At 41.4% G+C, this 18,752-nt stretch overlaps 1 protein-coding gene across 1 annotated transcript; it reads left to right on the top strand.

Moving 5' to 3' along the window:
• The first annotated feature begins 13,386 nt into the window (after nucleotides 1-13,386).
• Nucleotides 13,387-18,752, top strand: LOC149681255 (uncharacterized). Its single transcript, XM_089834498.1, has 2 exons — nucleotides 13,387-14,461; nucleotides 14,776-18,752. Exons 1-2 carry the CDS (start codon nucleotides 13,387-13,389, stop codon nucleotides 18,750-18,752), a joined length of 5,052 nt encoding a protein of 1,683 aa, XP_089690624.1.

Here is an 18,752-nt window from a genome sequence, read left to right as displayed (position 1 = left end):
AATTCCAAAGACATTTCCCATGTAAATTCCAAATACATTTCCCAAGTAAATTCCAAAGACACCCAAGAAAATTCCAAAGATATTTCCCAAGAAAATTCCAAAGATATTTCCAAAGATATTTCGAAAGTAATTTCCAAAGACATTTCCCAAGTAAATTTCAAAGACATTTCCCAAGAAAATTCCATAGATATTTCCAAAGTAATTTCCAAAGAAAAAGACGCCAATATTCCCCAATTTCCTAAAGAACGCCTTAAGGATTTCCAAAGAAATTTCCCAAGGAATTTTCTTAAGAGTTCTTAAGAAGATTTTTGTAAGGGAAAACTTCAAACGGTTTGTTCATCGTGGGAAAGTTCACGGCACCTAACCCAGTGGTTAAAAGTAAAGACTCTGTTGCCTTAGAGATGGAGCGACTTCGAAAAGATTGCCCGTTGATGCTACCTATTTTGGATAAAAAAATGTCTATTTATGTGCATAACGTACAGTCGTTAAATTGTCATTTACAAGATGTAACCTCGGATCTCAAGATAATGGAATCGGATATGATATTTCTTGTGGAAACCTGGGCCAAAGAAACTGACAATTTTAAAATTCCTGGATTTTCGGAGCTAAATGGTATATGCCTTCCTCGTCAGTCTCGACGAAAACCATATGGAGTATCAGCTTATATCAAAGAAACTGTAACTCACACCAGAATTCGTATGTACACATCCGAACCGACAACAACCTCTCACATTGAATGCTTGTGGCTGGATGGATCGTTAAAAGATTTACGCCTTTCTGTACTAGCAGTTTACTCTTCCCCAGCTTGCAACATTCGCGACATAATATATGGTATTGGGAAATGCGTGGCGGACTATTATGATGATGATATTCCCTGCGTCATTGTTGGCGACTTCAACATTAACCTTCTTGAGACATTATCTCTTGAAACCAAGAAGCTCATTGATTTCTTCTCTGATAATGGGTTTCAACTTTTACAAGGGCTTAACCCTAACAAAAATGTTCTTAAAAATTCCAAGGCCATTCTTTAGAACCCTTTGGAGCCCTTGGGATCATTTTCTAAAGGAACAATTTCCAAAGACATTCTTTGGAATTTCCTAAAGAAGTCTTGAGACAAATGTCCAAAGAATGTCTTGAGATTATTTTCCAAAGAAATTCTTTAGGAATTCTAGAGATAAATTTCCAAAGAAGGTATAAGGATTATTTTCCAAAGAAACTCTTTAGGAATTCTAGAGATTAATTTCCAAAGAAGGTTTAACGAATATTTTCCAAAGATATTCTTTAGGAACTCTAGAGATTAATTTCCAAAGAAGGTTTAACGAATATTTTCCAATAAAATTCTTTAGGAATTCTAGAGGTCAATTTTCCAAAGAAATTCTTTAGGAATTCTAGATTTAAATTTCCGAAGAATGTATAAGGATTATTTTCCAAAGAAACTCTTTATGAATTCTGAGATTAATTTCCAAAGAAGGTTTATCGAATATTTTCCAAAGAATCTCTTTAGAAATTTTAGAGATTAATTTCCAAAGAAGGTATAACGAATATTTTCCAAAAAATTCTTTAGGAATTCTTGAGATGAATTTCCAAAGAAGGTGTAACGAATATTTTTCAAATAAAATATTTTGGAATTCTTCAGATAAATATCCAAAGAAGGTCTAGGGTTTATTTTCCAATGAAAGTTTTTAGGAATTCTTGATATAAATACCGAAAGAAAGTATAAAGTTTATTTTCCAAAAAACTTCCTTAGGAAGTCTAGAGATAAATGTCCAAGGGCAAGATATTTGTTGCAATTAATCTCTAGAAATAATTATCTCAAAATAAATTTAGCCAACTCTTTTCGGTTTAATTGAAAGGCAAACCTTTCAAATCTAGAATATTGAATTAGAAATATCACAACGAGACCATTAAATTAAATACAATGCTTCAAGCAAATAAACACAATTAGGCCTAACGACACTGGACTGTTTTGGGAAAATATTGAAATAACTTTAATTTCCTTCCAGAATGTAAAGCATTTCACAAAAAATATTTTTTCATGATCCATCTTCAATCTTAAACACTTCTTCAGCGAATTAAAATTCGTTATTTCAATTAAGATATTTTGGTTAAGATCTTTTAGCAATTTAAAGTTCTGTATATGTTTTCTTAAGTCACTTATTATTAAGTTTTTTTATGAAAATTAATATTTTTACCCATGACATAAAGGTGCATTTCGTCGTCATCAAATGTACGAAATATTTGCTTTACTTTTAAGTATATATGATCAGTCTCGTTACTTAGAGTTTTCAAAACAGTTCTCTCTGTTTTTACTAGAGAAAGACTCGGTTGTAAATGTTATTCCATTAATTTTTATATATTTATAAAAATATAATGTCTTCTCGAGTAAATTGTTCAACCTCAAAATATTTCTCTCGTTAACGCTAATCTCTACTGTAGTAGCAGGGCCTACCATTGCATAATTCTTCACATCAGTTGTTGATGGAAACTGGCTAAAATAATTAGTAAGGGAATCGAAATACGTTTTCGCCAGTGGGTATCTTTAAATATATTTCGCTCAATCATTAAGGTGGGTAAGAACTGAAGTAAAATAAATTTATTGGCAATTTGAAAATGGACATACTGTTGCAACGGTCTACCCCGGGGAAAATTAAACTGGCCGGTCGTGAAAAAGGGGGATTTCCGTTACAGGACGTTAGGTAGCCCTAATTAAATTAAGGGGGACCTCGTGACAACGTTAAGTCTTAAAAACGGGAATTGTAAAGATAGGCCTAATTAATTAACTTCCTCCCGTTGGAATTCAATAAAAGAAATTATTCATACCTTCTGCTCATGTTGAAATCGACAAAAATTTTAATAACTTTAAATTTTACAAAAAACGTCGCGAACTTTCCCGAAGGACGACGGCGCGAACAACAAAACTATCGCGTAATGTGGGAAGCAGGGCTTCTTCCGAGGGCGACTGCCGGCGACTTGACAGGAACAAAAAGAGAGAGAGAGAGCCGTGGGTCTTACACGCTCTTATATACAAAATTTAAAGGGGGGGGTAGAGAGAAGGAGGAAGGAGGTGACGTAGACGACGAAAGGAGCGGACATATTCCGGAGAATATGTCTGTCCCTTTTGTCGTCTGCAACGGTTTCTGGGCGAAACCGCTGCAAACGCCCCCTCGAAAAAAAAGAGAGGATTAGGATAGAAAAAAGTTAAAGGGGGAAGATAATGAAAAGGGTTTACGAAGCCCGTATAATGAAAAGGGTTTACGAAGCCCGTATAATGAAAAATGGTTTTTTTTTTTTTTTTTTTCATTAAACACAAAATTATTATTTTTTTTCTCAAAATTGGATTCGGGTGTTAAAAATGCCGTTTTGCCTGTCCTTTTGTATAAATTTTCGGGGGCATAAAGATGATCGGTGGAGACCCTCAGCGCGACACGCGGTGCATATATAATGAAGGGGGGGTCTTGTGATCAGCGGAAATCCCTGGGGGGTGACGGGGTATAGTCTTACTATGTCGTTTTGAGACATATTTTCCCAAGAAACGGGGTACAATTCCCTATTCCGCGGGGGAGCGCGTTGATATGGTTGGTCTTGCAAGAATAATTTAGCGTAGTCGTCTAGCTCGTATAAATTTTCTTGAGGGATGGGGATCTGTCCATAGTCTGCGAAGTTTATTTCCAGTTGGGAAACGGTAGGTCGGGGTCGAATTCTGGGGGGAATCGGAACCATAGCGGCGGCTTCTTGGTTGGCGGGGGTCTCTTCCGGATCTTCTTCGGTTGCGATGGCGGCGGTCACAGGAAGCTCCCGGGGATTTTCGTCAACTGGGACGGCAATGGTTTCATTTTGTTCCCGTGGGACGGTTTCCTCCATAGCTTCGGTTATGGCGGCAGCAACCTCCAACGTAATTTCGTCTTCGGTCGTGGCTGGCAGGATCGGAGGTTCCCCTCGAATTTCCTCCTCGTTAACCTCTAGGTCAGCGGGAAATTCCCTGATGATCTGTTCATCTGCAACGGATGCGATTGAGTTTTGTATTCGGATCTCGATGGGGACATCGTCCCTTTCTTCTTCCGGTATTTCCGCGGCGGTTGCTCCGTTGACATCATTGATTTGATCCTCCGGATCCGGGTGGAGAATTATGACATCGTTGATGGGATGTGTCGGATTCTCGGTTCCCGGGTTTGTGGAGATTCCTGGGTGAAAGTAGGAGGCCACGGGTAGGGAGACGATTTCGAAATCTCTTTCTAATGGAATTAACAGAAATTCTTCCGGCGCTACGGTTTCGGGTTGTTGCCTTGTTAGTCGGGGTTTTGTGGCCCAGTATAAGGGTTTTTTCTGGTTATCTCTAAAAATTAAACTTTCATTAGAAAATGATGACATAACAAAAAGATAAGAATAAATTCCCAAGGGAAGAAGTTATTAAATGTGTAAAGGTTCGCGATCTTAGATGGCCGTTAGCACGGCCCGTCTTGGATGAGCTAACCGGACTCTTTCCCAAGGAGGTTTTGCGATGGGTACGCGTTTGAAGTTGAAGTCTTCTGGTACTATATCGGAGATTCCTTTTTCTTGTAAATAATGGAATATTTCGTTTCGTGAGCGTAACTTGTGGCTTTTGGGCCCTGGCGGGTAATAATATACGTCCATCTCTACCTTGCCAGGTTGGACAGTGTGGCGGTAGCATAACTCACGAACCCATCCCTTCTTGAAGGGTTTCTCGTAATTGGTCGGAATTTGTTCCTGAGTAGAAGGCGTTATAGGAGGGTTAATTTCTGCGCTACTTTGGGTTTCAGATATTTCATGGACGGGAACTAAACGTTCAGGGGTTAAGGAGATGAGGGGTTCAGGACTTGTTTCTCGAGGTTGTGGTTCTCCTTCCGGACTCGTCGATAGTGTATGAAGTTTTGGAGCCTTTCTCTTTGGTTTTGCCGAAGAACTTCCTGTTGTCGGAATTCTGGCTCGTTTTCTCCTTTTTTCTCTATCGGCTACTCGGTCTATTTCGTCTGAGGATGAACTTAGTTGATCTGGTAGTTGGGCTTGCGGCCGTCTTTCTCTTCTTTGAATAGGTGGATTTTGAATAATTAAGGGTTCTTTTGTAGTGGTACTACTTGATAACTTTCTTAATTGTTTCTTCTTCCGTCCTATGGAAGAAGATGTGGTCGTTGGGTGACTTCTCTTTCGGAGATCGGGGATCTCAGGTTCGTCACTGGAGAGGCTGCTACTTGATAATTTTCTAACTGGTCGCCTTTTAGGTCCAGGAGCGGCGGATGAGGTAGTCGGATGACCCCGTTTTTCCGGTTCCGGTTCGGACATTCTATCGTCATCAGTAGAAGTACTCAGTTTTCGCAGCGTTTTTCTTCTAGGTCTGATTCCTTCTGTTGTCGTTGTTGTGGGGTGATCTCTTTTCGGTCTTTCGACTATCGGAATTGAAGGGGGATTCACTTGAATTGTCGCTGGAGGAGTTAGAGGTCCTTGAGGCAATGGCTCGGTTTCTGGAAGCGTCTCTCCTTGATTGACAATGGGTTCCTGTGACTCTGATTCCGGTTGGATTTCTTCTGGTTGACGTATTTCTGGTTCTTGAGTTTTCTTTTTCGGTATTCTGTCAACAAATCGGAATGGGCCTATCATTTCTTCTACTTCCTCAAAAGACTCTGAGGAAGGCTGAGGTCTCTCTTCTAGTACTTCTGGGGGTGATGTTCTTTCTGGAGTCGGAGCTCTTGATCTCGGTGGAGGAATAATTTCTTTTGGCTGAGTAGCTTCATCTTCCGGGATATTCTCCTCAGGGATGTTTTCGACCTGTTCGATTATTTCTTCTCTGGGAGTTTCTGAGTCTTCATTCTCCTCTAGGGAAACTTCCGAAGTTTGGTAAAGTTTGAGTTGAGCTATGTTTATGGGACCTGTTTTCTGTCCAGAGATCATGTCTTCGAGGATGTACAAAAGGGGACTTCTTTTTTCCACGATCTTGAAAGGTCCAGTCCATTTCGGGCACAGTTTTCCCATTCGTCCAATATTGGCGTTAGATAGGGGATGAGTTAACTTCCATACTATCATTCCAACGTCGAATTCGAGATCTTCTCTTCTTAAATCGTAGTATTTTTTCTGTTTGGCTTGAGCCAATTTTGAAAAGTTCTTTGTTAGTTTCCATTGGTCTTTGAGGATTTTTAGTGTCTCGGATCGGTCTTCAAATTCTTCCAAGGGCATACCGATGTCAATGTCCCATGGGAGTCTTGGTTCTCTTCCCATATTGAGGTAGAAGGGAGATCTTCTGGTTGTCTCGTGTGGAGCTGAATTTATCGCGAAGGCGAGAGCGTTCAACGTTTCGTCCCACGTTCGGTGATTATTCTCCACGTAGATTGAGATTGTTTCTCCAAGAACGCGATTAACTCTCTCGGTGATGTTTGACTGTGGATGATAGGGAGAAGTGTGGATGGGTCCAATGTTGAATAACTTGCAGGTGTTGTGCCATAGAGAAGAAACGAACTGAGTTCCTCGATCGCTGAGGATCTGTTTTGGTGCTCCCCATCGGCAAACAAAGTTCTTTAGGGCTAGGGCGCAAGCATCCGCTGTTATTCTTTTCAGAGGTACTAATTCGACGAACTTGGTCATGTAGTCTGTGAACACGAGTAGGAATTTGTATCCTCTTCGGCTAACGGGAAATGGTCCCATGATGTCTACTCCTATCTTGTCGAAGGGTCCAGTCGGGACTGTGGATATCATAAGCCCGGGAGTTCTCCTGTTGCTTATCTTGTATTGCTGGCAGAGGACGCACTCTCTGACGTATTGTCTGACGTCCTTGTCCAGATCGGGCCACCAGTATCTATGTCCTACTTTTTCTCTTGTCTTATAATTTCCTCGGTGGGCGGAAAGTGGATGATCATGTAGAAGTCTCATGGTTTCTCTTCTGAGCGATTTTGGTAGATAGATTCTTGCTGGACGTGTTCCAGATGCTTTTCTGTATATCAAGTTGTTGACCATCTCGAAATCTGGGTGTTCTAGCGGATTTTCTTGTCGTAATAGTTCAATGATTTCGCGAATAACTGGGTCTTCTCCTTGTGCGGTAATGATGTCATCTCGGTCGAAGATGTGAAAGTTCGCGTGCGGAAATGGAGGAAGAATGTACGCATGATGAGAGTGATCCGAGGGGACATTCGAGTTTTCTGATGACAGTTCTTGATTTTCCTCTTCAACGTTGGAGGCGACTGACATAGCAAACAGTCCTAGTGGGGCTCTTGAAAGTGCGTCGGCGACAATATTTTCGACTCCTTTCTTGTGTTGGACCTTGAAGTCGAAGGTTTGGAGATACATGGCCCATCTGACGAGTTTAGAGTTCGGCTCCTTGAGTCCGAATAGCCATTGTAGTGCTTTATGGTCGGTTACGACGGTGAAAGGTCTACTTTCCAGGTACGGGCGGAAATGTCCTATGGCCCAGTATATCGCGAGACATTCCTTCTCGGATGTGCTGTAATTTGCTTCGGCATTTCTTAGGTTTCTGCTGGCATAGGCGATTGGAACTTCAATTCCGTTTTGGATCTGTGATAGCATTGCTCCTAGGCCTGCGTCTGAGGCGTCCGTAGTTAGGATACTTGGCGCATCTGGCTTGTAGGCTGCTAGAGGAGGGGAACTGCAGATGGCTTCCTTGATTTTCTGGAATGCTTCCTCTTGAGCGGGACCCCATTCGAATTTGACTCCTTTCTTTTTCAGGTGGTTGAGCGGAGTGGTTATCTTTGAGTAGTGTGGTATAAATCTGTGGTGCCATCCAGCCATTCCAAGGAATCGTTGAAGTTGTTTTAGCGTCTTCGGTTTCGGATAGTCCTTGATGGCTTCCACTTTGGACGGATCGATGTAGATTCCGGTTTCGTTGATGACGTGTCCCAGGACTACTGCTTCTGACTGGGCAAATCTGCATTTCTTCAATTGAAGAGTGAGGCCTGCGTTTTTCAATTTGGTCATGACGTATTCCAAAGCGTTCTTCTGCTCCTTCCAAGTTTCGGATTCGATCAGGATGTCATCTAAGTATACGACGATAGAGAAATTTTCTCCATCTCGGAATACCTCATCCATCAGACGCTGGAAGGTGCTTGGGGCATTGCAAAGTCCAAAAGGAAGAACGTTGAATTCATATTTTCCGGCGTGAGTGATGAAGGCGGTCTTTGGTGAACTTCCTGGCTCCATTTCGACTTGCCAGTAGCCTGATTTCAGATCCAATGCTGTGATGTATTTGGGTTTCCCCAACTTACTTAAGGTTTCGTCGATACGAGGAATAGGGTAAGGATCCTTTGCGTTGATTGCGTTTAGTTCCCGAACGTCGATGCAGAAGCGGTACTTCTTTCTTCCTGTTCCGGATCCGTCGACTTGTTCCAGGATTACGACTGGTGAGGCCCATGGTGACGTGGAGGATTTGATGATGCCATCTTTTAGCATATCGTAGATGTTTTGTTCGATGATTTTCTTCTTTTCGTCGCTAACGCGGTATGCTCTTTTATGTATAGGCTTAGCGTTACCTGTGTGTATTTCATGGACTACCAGACTGGTTCGTCCTAACTTGTCGCTGAATAGTTCAGGAAATCTGAGAAGGAGTTCCTTCAACTCTCTCTTCTGCTTGTACGAGAGAGAGGTTGAATCAACTGCTTCGTTGACGTTATTTACCATTTGAGGTGACGGGGGCAATTTGTCCTCTGACACCTCTAATAGTTTAAGTGTTAGTCCATTTATAGAGCATGTTAAAGTTCCAAAATCGATAATGGTATTCCAATCTTCTAGGAAATCTTGGCCTAATATTGCGTCACATAGGAGTGAAGGGACAATATGAAACTCTTGACTAAAATTCCTAATGATGTCTTGTTCAAATTTTATTTCAAAGTCTAATACTGTTGATCCTTTAGTAAAAGAGTACTGTCCGTTCCCCATGACTATGCATTCTGATCTCTCTGACTTAGGTTCTAGTTTGTTTTCTCCCCTAAATCTTTGTATGGCCCTCCATTGGTCTAGGCTTATCATGGATACTTCAGCACCATTATCGATTCTTGTATGTAGGATTGTGTGTTCAAATTTTATTTTTATTAAATGAGGGTTCCTCTTTGGGAGTCCTCTTCTTTGAATTGTGGCCAAGTGAAGTGGCGTGGTCACAATTCGGTCTTCTTTTTGATGGACTATTGAGTCGCGGGAGGGAAACGTCCTCTGATATTCCCCCCCCCGAGTTGGAGTTTCCCGGAAACTGACCTCGATTTCTTTCCATTCTGGCTGACGGACACTCGGTTGCGTAGTGACCTAAGCCACCGCAGTTGAAACAGGTTATTTGTCGTGCTCCCTGGTTGTTTACCGGAGGGTTTTGTCCTTCCGGGTTCTGGTCCTGTTGACGTCTGGGAATTGGTGGAAGGGCTAGCTGTCGAGGTTCACGTTCCCTTGGTTCACTAGTTTGATTTCTCGATTCAAAGACTCGTGTTCGGCGAGGATATTCGTCTCGTTGTTGGTTTTGTTGTCTTGGTTGATTTCTTGTTTCGGGGTTGGATTGCCTCGTTTGGGGATTGGGTCTCGGGAAAGGAACTCTATAATGTTGAGCTGGGTAGCTTTGAGGGACATATTGGACGTGGAAAGGATTTTGGGATCCTTCCGGAAGAGGGAGGGTAGTGTTCCCATGAGGGATGTACCGCTCAAAGTTTGTGTCCGTGTTTGAGTAATATGGTCCCATTTGCGGGATATACCCTTGGGGAGTTGTTACTGGCGTATAAACTGCTGTTGGGGGAGCTACCTGCTGTATAACTGGTTGTGAAGACATTATCGGGGGTTGGGGTATCACTTGAGGTGGTGAGACTATTTGGGGTTGTATTTGATATACTGGTTGTTCTCTGATTATTATGGGGTCCTGATATGTCTTGACTTGAGTCTCAGGGGTTTGTTGAGCTTTTTCCTCATTAGGATTTGTCTTACTTGGGGGTTGACTAGCTTTGGGTTTATTTAAGCCTAAGGTTTGTTCGATTTTTAAACAAGCGTCATGTAAATCCGCGGTAGTGTACAGGGGGATAAACATTAGAAGCCCTTTTAGTTCATTTCTTTAATTCCGCTTTATCATTACGAGTAATTCATTATCCGGTATTGGGGGATGTAGATTTTGGTTTACCCTTGCAAAATAACCGAAAAATTCGTCTACTGACTCATTGGGTTTCTGTAGCCTATTATTTAGATCTATTCTAACCTTAGCTTCCTCATCCTCAATTTTATAATGTCGTTTCAGTCTCCCTTTAAATTCGGGCCATCCCATTCCTTGAGGGAGGGAGCGAAACCAGTATAGGGCATTTTCTCGTAAGAGGAGGGGCATAACATGCATTCTCTCGTCCTCGCTAATTTTGTGGTAAGTCGCGTATTCCTCAAACTGTCTGAGAAACTCCGGTACACTTTCGTTTTGCCTGCCGTAAAAAGCTAGTCTATCCGGGGGATCTAAACCTTTTACGCCGCCTTGGCTAGCGATGGCCATATTTGCGAAAGATTGTAAAATAGAGGCTAGAAATGCAGCCTGTTGAGCACCTCCACTACTTGGATTATTCTGTTGGGGTTGAGGATTTGACATTCCTGGGGGCTGACTATAGCCTTGACCAGGAGGGGGTTGTGAAATCCCTTGTGGGATATTAGGTGACTGTCTAGGGGGTCTCTGTGTTTGTCCTACAGATTGGAGTAGCTATATTCTGTCTAAGAGAGGCATTTGTGTATATCACCGAACTAGTACGTGGAATGGTTCCACAAGGAGGGGTATTAGGTACTGTGATTGGTATAGTAGACATAATTGGGTTATTCATTTGACTAGTTGGGGCCCAATTACTCATAAATCTCTTGGCCCTAGTATATGCGTTATCTTGAGCTACTTCTACTCTGGGTGTGGGTTGACTAGTTTGTAGGGGTTCAGGTACATTTGCCAAGTCAGGGCTACTCCCTCCATACCTATTTTGAATGTTATTTGCCCTATGGGGGTTGTAAACTTGGCTTGTGCGACGGAATAAGGCTAAGTTTCTAGCGCGTTTATTCGATTCGTCCTCAACTGTCTTTGGAATTGTTTCATTCTGCAAGGGATTTTCTATCCTTTCTTCTTGGATATTTAAAAATCGGCTCAAATCATAAGTACTATCCCATAAGGGTTCATCATTTGGGTTAGGCGCGTATGCCATATTCGTTTCGGTTAGCCGAGAGGGACGTAGGATATTACTAAACACGAGGTTATGCTCAGTGATGGGCACTATCATATCTTTTTTGAATCTGATACTTTATTTGATAGTTGGAAAAAAATCTAGCTATCATTTGACCGATTTTGATAGTGATAGATCAACCTATAAATGATAGGCATGAAAAATTGAGTTTGAAAGTTCCGATTCCAAAGGAATTTTTTTGATACTTTTCCTGATTTATTAGTTTTTAAGAATTTTTAATTTGATTTAAATTTGATAGGTATCGCTACCTATTAAAACTATTTGAAAGCAAAAATGATATTTCTAATATATTTAATAAAATTTTAGTGAATTCCTTCCTTCCCTCTTCCCGGTATACAGCAGCGGTAGGTCTGGAGAGAGATCTACCCAGGCCGACGAGTAGCTACTACGCATCAGCGGTGCGCAAGTACGTCATCACTGACGTTAGAGAGAGAAAAAACCAAGTTTCAAATTTCTAAGCCTAACCACGGATGTGTATTGTAGATGGAGTAGAGACTAGGCCTCTAGGGCCTAGACATAAGCGTACTAGTGCTCCACGCAAAATTTTCGCGCATACCGAGCCAATGTAAACAATCTCTGACGTCACGTATTTAAAGAAGGCGTCCGTTTTCTTCTTTCCCGGCTTAATTCTTTGAATATTTTCCATTTTATAATTAATATAAATAGAAATAATAGTAAAAATAAAAATTTATATAAGATTTGCAAACCTTTGAGAAACTCCCGTCACTCGGACTCATACACAAAAGACCCAGGCTTAACCCTCCTGAACGTTCGTAGCTCGCGGCCATCTTTATTGTTTACATTGGCTCGCCTAGGTTTGGAGGGAGGGTCAAAATTCATACCCCCTTTTTATGGACAAATAAGGTCTAGCTCTTTTTAGTAGAGGGGAAGCTACGAGTCTCTACTCCTTCTACAATACAGCTCCGTGGCCTAACGACTCGCGCCGTCGCGACTCACGCGAGAGTAAATTTTAGCGGCCGACGGTCCGGAGAAAAAAATCGCGCATGCGCCTGAAAAAAAAAGAGCCTCGGTTAGGTCTCAGGGCTCTAACCCGGAATCTGCTAACTCTCGCCACCCCTCCCACGAACCCACCCTCCCGGTGTGAACGAAAGTTTCAAGCGATGGACAATATGCCGAAGGAATGAAAGGCTGTAACTCCTCAGTTATTTTGAAGCTGTCCCTTTTCGCGGTATTTCTCCCTCCGAAGCTGGCCTGCATATTCATTGGATTGTTTCCGCGAATCGGTTTATTTATTCTAGTGATATTAAAAATCAAATTTTTAAGTGTTAATTTTCAAGTGTTAATATTTAGTTTAATTCATAATCAATTTAATTAATTAATCGAGTAATATTTTTTGTAAAATGTTCAATCTAAATATGTAAAACTGTTTTGTTAAATTTATTGTATATAGAACTTTAGGTAAACCCCCTTATTTTTTGAGTTCGACACCCTTTTTTTTGTAAAGATATTTGTTTCGGTCAGTGACGCACTAGGTTTTTTTCCATTTACGTTGTTGACGAACTCCTCGCTTGGGTATTTTATTGAATCTAACAAACAAGAAAGTGAGAGTATTTTTAGAAAGTAAAAGCGAACAAGAATGATCATTGGCTAAAAAGGTAGAAAGGTCATTGGACAGAATTTGAGCGTTTGAAGCACGCTATTTTCTATAAAAATCGGGGTTGACCAGGTCACAAAAGAGACTCCCTTCAGAACTTTTGAACGAGAAGGTCTATCAGTTCACATAGAGACCACCAGCGGGAGAAAAATACTCAAGGTGCGAGTTTAAACGAAAAAATCCTTTATGTGAGACCCAAAGCGCGGGAACAAGTTAACAACAAAAGTTAGTTTTTTGAAAGGCAAAGTGCGCCACTAAGAAATCTTTAAAACTTTGTAGAAAAGAAACTCAATGTGCGAGTCAAATTTGGCAGTAATTTTTTAAGTGAAAATAAAGTAATTTTTTGGAGATTTTAATTAACAAAAAAACCGCCTTTTCTTATTTGCGAGTAAAAAACGTGCCAACGCGTGAGTAATCTAAATTTCCATCATTAAATCGCCTTAGTGTTTTCAGTCCGCTAACGCGATCGACTACTCAAATAAACTCAGCTCTCCCAAAAGCTATTTTCGCGTCCGTATGCCACATTATTTTGGTGCCGAAACCCGGGAATTAACTCGCGATAAGACAATTAGATAAGAATTAAATGGAACAATGGCGGTAGATTTAAAATTATTAGAAAAACAGAGAACGGCTCTGCGCGCCGGTGTTACACGGGCATGTAACATTATAAAGGACGAATTAGAAAAAGCCGCGGTAACTTCAGAAGAAACTTTAAGTGACTGTATCAACCAGCTTGATGCAAAGGAACCAAAGCTAGAGACGATAAGCAATAAGATCCTGGTTCTTCTAAAAGACGATGAGCAGGACAAAGAACTGGAAGAGATCGAGAAATACAACGAGCGCCTAGTACACTGGAGAGGACGCGCAAAAAGATGGCTATCGGGAAAAAATTCGCCGGCATCGAGCGTCGGACACGGCCGCAACGAGGACGTGGATAACATAGAAGTAGCATCCAACCGATCATCCGCCATGGGACGAGAAACTACGGCGACAGTACGCCTACCGAAGTTAGAAATCCGGAAGTACGACGGGAACCCGGACAAGTGGCAAGCCTTCTGGACCCAGATTAAAGGAGCCATTCACGACAACCCTAATCTGAGCAGCGCAGATAAGTTCAATTATTTAAAATCATATTTGGAGGGTGACGCTTGGACGTCCGTAGATGGTTTAACTTTTACTCAGGAAAATTATGAGAGCGCTATAGCAGATTTAATAAATAGATTTGGAAATAAAGGTATGCAAGTGAGCACTAGGCTTGGAATTTTTTTGCAAATGAGTCCCGTACTTAAATCCACAGACATTGCGGGTCTAAGAAAATTGCATGATTCTTGTGTAATTGAAGTTAGGAATTTAGCAGCGTTAGGACACCTAACAGATAGCTATGGGGAACTGTTGGCTCATATTGTTGGCGGACTTATACCGTTAGAATTGCTAGAACAGTACACTCGGGGTAGAGATGAAGAAACTCTTTGGAAAATTAAGGACTTATTGGGTTTCTTAAATGACGAAATACAGTGCAGAGAAAGGGCATTAGCCGTGCATAAATCCAGACAGCAGCAATTAAAAGCCAACAGCAACCATACTCAAAAACCAGTTGTAAAAAATTATCAAAACAATAAGAGTGAACCCCCCTTTAAGCCGTTTTCAGCGGCAGCTTTAAATACGGGTATAACCAATAACTATGTTAGTGATTTAAGAAAGTGTATTTTTTGTGAAAGTACGGAACACCCATATTATAACTGTTGTAAGGAAATTTCAATCCCTGAGCGCAGAGCTATAGTTAGCCAGAAAAAATTATGTTTCTTATGTTTTAAACCTGGGCACCAGCTCATAAGTGTAGAGGTAGAATTCAAAATTGTAGAATTTGTCACCGTAAACATCACCAAATTATTTGTGAAAATACGATTAGTAAACCACCAGTACAAAGTGAACGGAGCAATGCGCGCTCTGAAGGTCAAAACTCAGTCACTCTAAACACAGGGTCAGATGAATCCAGCGTGATTCTATTACAAACCGCTAGGGCCGATATAAGAGATAGTTTTGGGCGAAATTTAAGAGTTAGGTGCGTACTAGATGGAGCTAGTCACAGGAGCTTTATAAAGGAAGACGTTTCCCGAAAGCTAAATCTGGAAGTTGTAGGCAATGAAGTTATGAGCCTTTTCCCTTTTGAGAGTCAAGTTCCCATCAGGTCAAATCGCAGGAAAGTCAAAGTTGGGTTAAGAAACATAAATACAGGGGAGGAAGTCACGATTATTGCGTTAGAAACACCCTCTATTAATGGGGCAGTATTTGCAGTTCCGGGGAAAAGTGTTAGAGAACAAATGAGGGAAAAGAATTTACAATTGTCAGATTTATTTGGGCAGGAAAACGAGGAAAATAGCTCCCCAATAGAGGTCCTAGTTGGCGCTGATTATTTTTGGAGAGTGGCCAATGGGCAATTTGAACGTCTCTCTCCAGATTTAATGGCCATTAACACTGTATTGGGCTGGACAGTACAGGGTAGAACGGAAGGGGAAGAGTATAATACCGAGGTGAAAACAATAGCGGTCAACCATGTGGCGATCGAAAGAGAGGAGACCTTGGTGTCAGACCAATTGCGCGCTTTTTGGAATTTAGAATCGTTGGGAATCCAAGATCAGGTAGAAGAAAGGTCAAACGAAAGAGAAACCATGTTAAGCAATTTCGAAGAGAATATAAGCTTTAAAGAAGGACGATATCAGGTAGCGCTCCCTTGGAAACCCAACAAAGAGCTAATGGGGGATAATTTAGAAGTAGCCAAGAGAAGAACAATTAATTTAGTTAGTAAATTGGAATCAAAACCCGAAGAAATGAAAAAGTACAATGAGATAATAGAAGAGCAGCTAAAATCGGGAATAGTAGAAAGGGTTGATGACAGTAATGACAACCACGAGGTGAACACGTGCTACTATATCCCTCACCGTGGTGTTGTCAGAGAAAGTAGGGAAACTACAAAATTAAGAATAGTGTATGACGCGTCCTCCCATGCGAAAAATTCTCCCTCACTCAATGAGTGCGTTGAGGCAGGACCCAATTTGGTCCCAGAACTTTTCAAGATATTAATTGGATTTCGTAAACATAGAGTAGCCTTTACAGGAGACATCGAAAAAGCATTTCACCAAATCAGTATAGTTGAAAGAGATAGAGATGCTTTAAGGTTCTTTTGGGTTAAGGGTTTGGTGGGCGCTGCAAGGAGAGAACTAGTAACTTATAGAATAACTAGAGTTCCTTTTGGTTGTACGGCTAGCCCGTTTTTGTTAGCGGCTACCATAAAGTATCACGCAAAAAAGTACATGGAATCCCACCCTAGGGCTAGCGAAGTTTTGTCTAAGGACCTATATGTAGACGATTTGGTTTCAGGGGAAGGTAGTACTAGAAAAGCCAATCAAACCATCAAACAAGCATCCGAGATATTGGGAAAAGCGGGAATGAATTTAAGAAAATTCCATAGTAATTCTAGAGAAATTAGGAAAAAATGGGGTGACGTCACTCAAGTTGAAAGGGAAAGTGATATTAGTGCGGGAGAAACAGAAAAGGTGACGCAAGTTTTGGGAATGACATGGAATGAATTCAAGGATACTTTCCATTATGACGTTAGCGAGCTCCTAAAGTTTTTATTGAAAAGGGAAAATACCAAACGTTGGGTTTTGAGGGCGGTAGCTAGAGTTTTTGACCCCCTGGGGTTGTTGTCCCCTTTCACAATACGTGCTAAACTGATTTTCCAAGAAATGTGGAAGAAAGGGCTAGATTGGGATACCCCATTGACAGGAGAAATAGCAGAAGAGTTTGACGCATGGTGCGCGGAACTCTCCCATTTAGTAACAATATCAATCCCACGGTACTATTTCTCGAATGAGCCGGGAAATGAAGAACCGGAAATAGAAATGCATGGTTTCGTTGACGCTAGCCAAAAAGCCTACGCGGCTGTTGTCTATCTTAGGGGTGTTTATGCTAATGGTGAAGTGCATACCTCTATGGTGGCAGCAAAAGCGAGAGTGGCACCCATACAAGCTTTATCATTACCTCGTTTGGAATTAATGGGTGGACTCTTAGGTGCAAGGTTAATGAAAAGTCTAGTTCAAACACTAGGATATTCCCCACGGTTAATTAGAATGTGGACTGATTCCACGATAGTATTACACTGGATTAGGGATAATGCAGCTAGATGGAAACCCTTTGTTTCTAATCGGGTTAAGGAAATTCAAGGAATGATAGATCCCTCTTGTTGGAATCATGTAGCGGGAAGGGAAAACCCAGCTGACTTGCCCTCGCGTGGTGGAAACATGGAAGAATTCGTTAAGTCGGATCTTTGGCTTCATGGGCCAACTTGGCTATCAAAAGACGAGCAAATGACAGATTTGGTAGAGGTTGACGAAGAAAGCCCAGCAATTAAAGTAGAAAAAAGGGGGAAAGAACAAGTAATTTTAGCAATTCCAGTAAACACGTTACAACCAATAATTAAGCTAGAAAAGTATAGTTCAGCAATGAAAGTGTTTAGGGTGACTGCTTGGGTTTTGCGTTTTGTAGAGAATTTGAAAAGAAAACTAAGAAAAAGTACAGAAATTAGTGGTCCTTTATTAACAGATGAGATAAATAATGCTGAGAAATACTGGGTAAAATTAGCGCAAGAAGAACATTTCGCTGAGGAGATAAATAGCTTGAAAGCAGGCGTTGGAATTTCCAAAAATTCAAAAATATTGTCATTGTCCCCTACTCTTGATAAGGATGGTCTGTTAAGGTTAGGCGGTCGTCTAGAAGCCGCAAACATTAGTTACGAAGAAAGACATCCTTGGATATTATCACACAAAAACTTGTTAACTGAATTGATTATTGTTGATTGTCATGTGAAACTTAAACACGCTGGTGTAGATGATATTTTAGTAGAAATTAGAGAAAAATTTTGGGTTAATAAGCTCAGACGTGCAATTAAGAGCAAAGTGCAAGGGTGCCCAAGGTGCAAAAGATTTCGGGCAAGAGCAACTATAACTGAAACGGCTCCCCTGCCAGAAGCTAGAATAAACCCATCGCCTCCTTTTTCGGTTTGTGGTATCGACTTTGCCGGTCCACTTTTTACAAAGGATGGACAAAAGTGCTATATCGCGTTATACACCTGTGCGGTAACGCGTGCGGTTCATTTAGAGGTCGTTTCGGACCTGACTACCGAGAAGTTTTTATTATCGTTCCGAAGATTTACTGCGCGCCGCGGAATTACGAGAATCATATACAGTGATAATGCCAAAACATTTAAAAGAGCAGAAATCGATTTGAACGAGCTAATCCAGAATTTAAGACACTCCGAAGTCGCTAATTACTTTGGATCATTAAGAATACAATGGAGGTACATAGCGGACAGAGCGGCTTGGTGGGGAGGGTTTTGGGAGCGGATGGTCCGTTCGGTAAAATCCTCTCTCCGAAAAACCCTTTTAAAGGCCAGATTGACCTACGAAGAGCTAGAAACAATTCTAATTGAAATAGAGGCCACCGTAAATTCGCGCCCTATAAGTTACGTGTACGAAGGGGCAGGAGAACCGGCTCCTTTGACCCCCGCGCATTTTTTGACGGGAAAACGGTTGACGTCACTTCCTTCACGGGTATTCGCGAACGACGAAGTCATGAACGCAACGCGAGAAGCCTTGACGAAAAGGTTAAAATATCAACAGACTCTTTTGGACTCTTTCTGGAAAAGATGGAAAACTAATTACTTGTTAGACCTGCGGTCCGCGCATCATAAACCCAGTTGCACCCCAAGTGAACCTCTAAAAGTGAATGACGTAGTATTGATAGAAGAAAACAAGACCCCGCGTTTGATGTGGAGAATAGCGGTTATAGAGGAAACAATGATGGGCAGGGATGGAGTCGTTAGGTCGTGCATGGTTCGCTTACCGAACGGTAACAGGTTAAGAAGACCTGTACAGTTGCTCTATCCCCTTGAAATTTAA

This window comes from Phalangium opilio, unplaced genomic scaffold, assembly GCF_054372755.1.
Source record: "Phalangium opilio isolate 3A_F unplaced genomic scaffold, DU_Popi_V2 ptg000039l_1, whole genome shotgun sequence".
Taxonomy (NCBI): domain Eukaryota; kingdom Metazoa; phylum Arthropoda; class Arachnida; order Opiliones; family Phalangiidae; genus Phalangium; species Phalangium opilio.
Note: the sequence above shows the minus strand (reverse complement) of the source record. Positions and strands in the feature narration are given on the sequence as shown.

Bases quoted from the DNA above. Each gene is read 5' to 3' on its own strand.
- LOC149681255 (XM_089834498.1), top strand. From the start codon at position 13,387: ATGGCGGTAGATTTAAAATTATTAGAAAAACAGAGAACGGCTCTGCGC. The intron at 14,462-14,775 runs GTATAACCAATA...CTCTAAACACAG, and splicing joins AGCGGCAGCTTTAAATACGG to GGTCAGATGAATCCAGCGTG.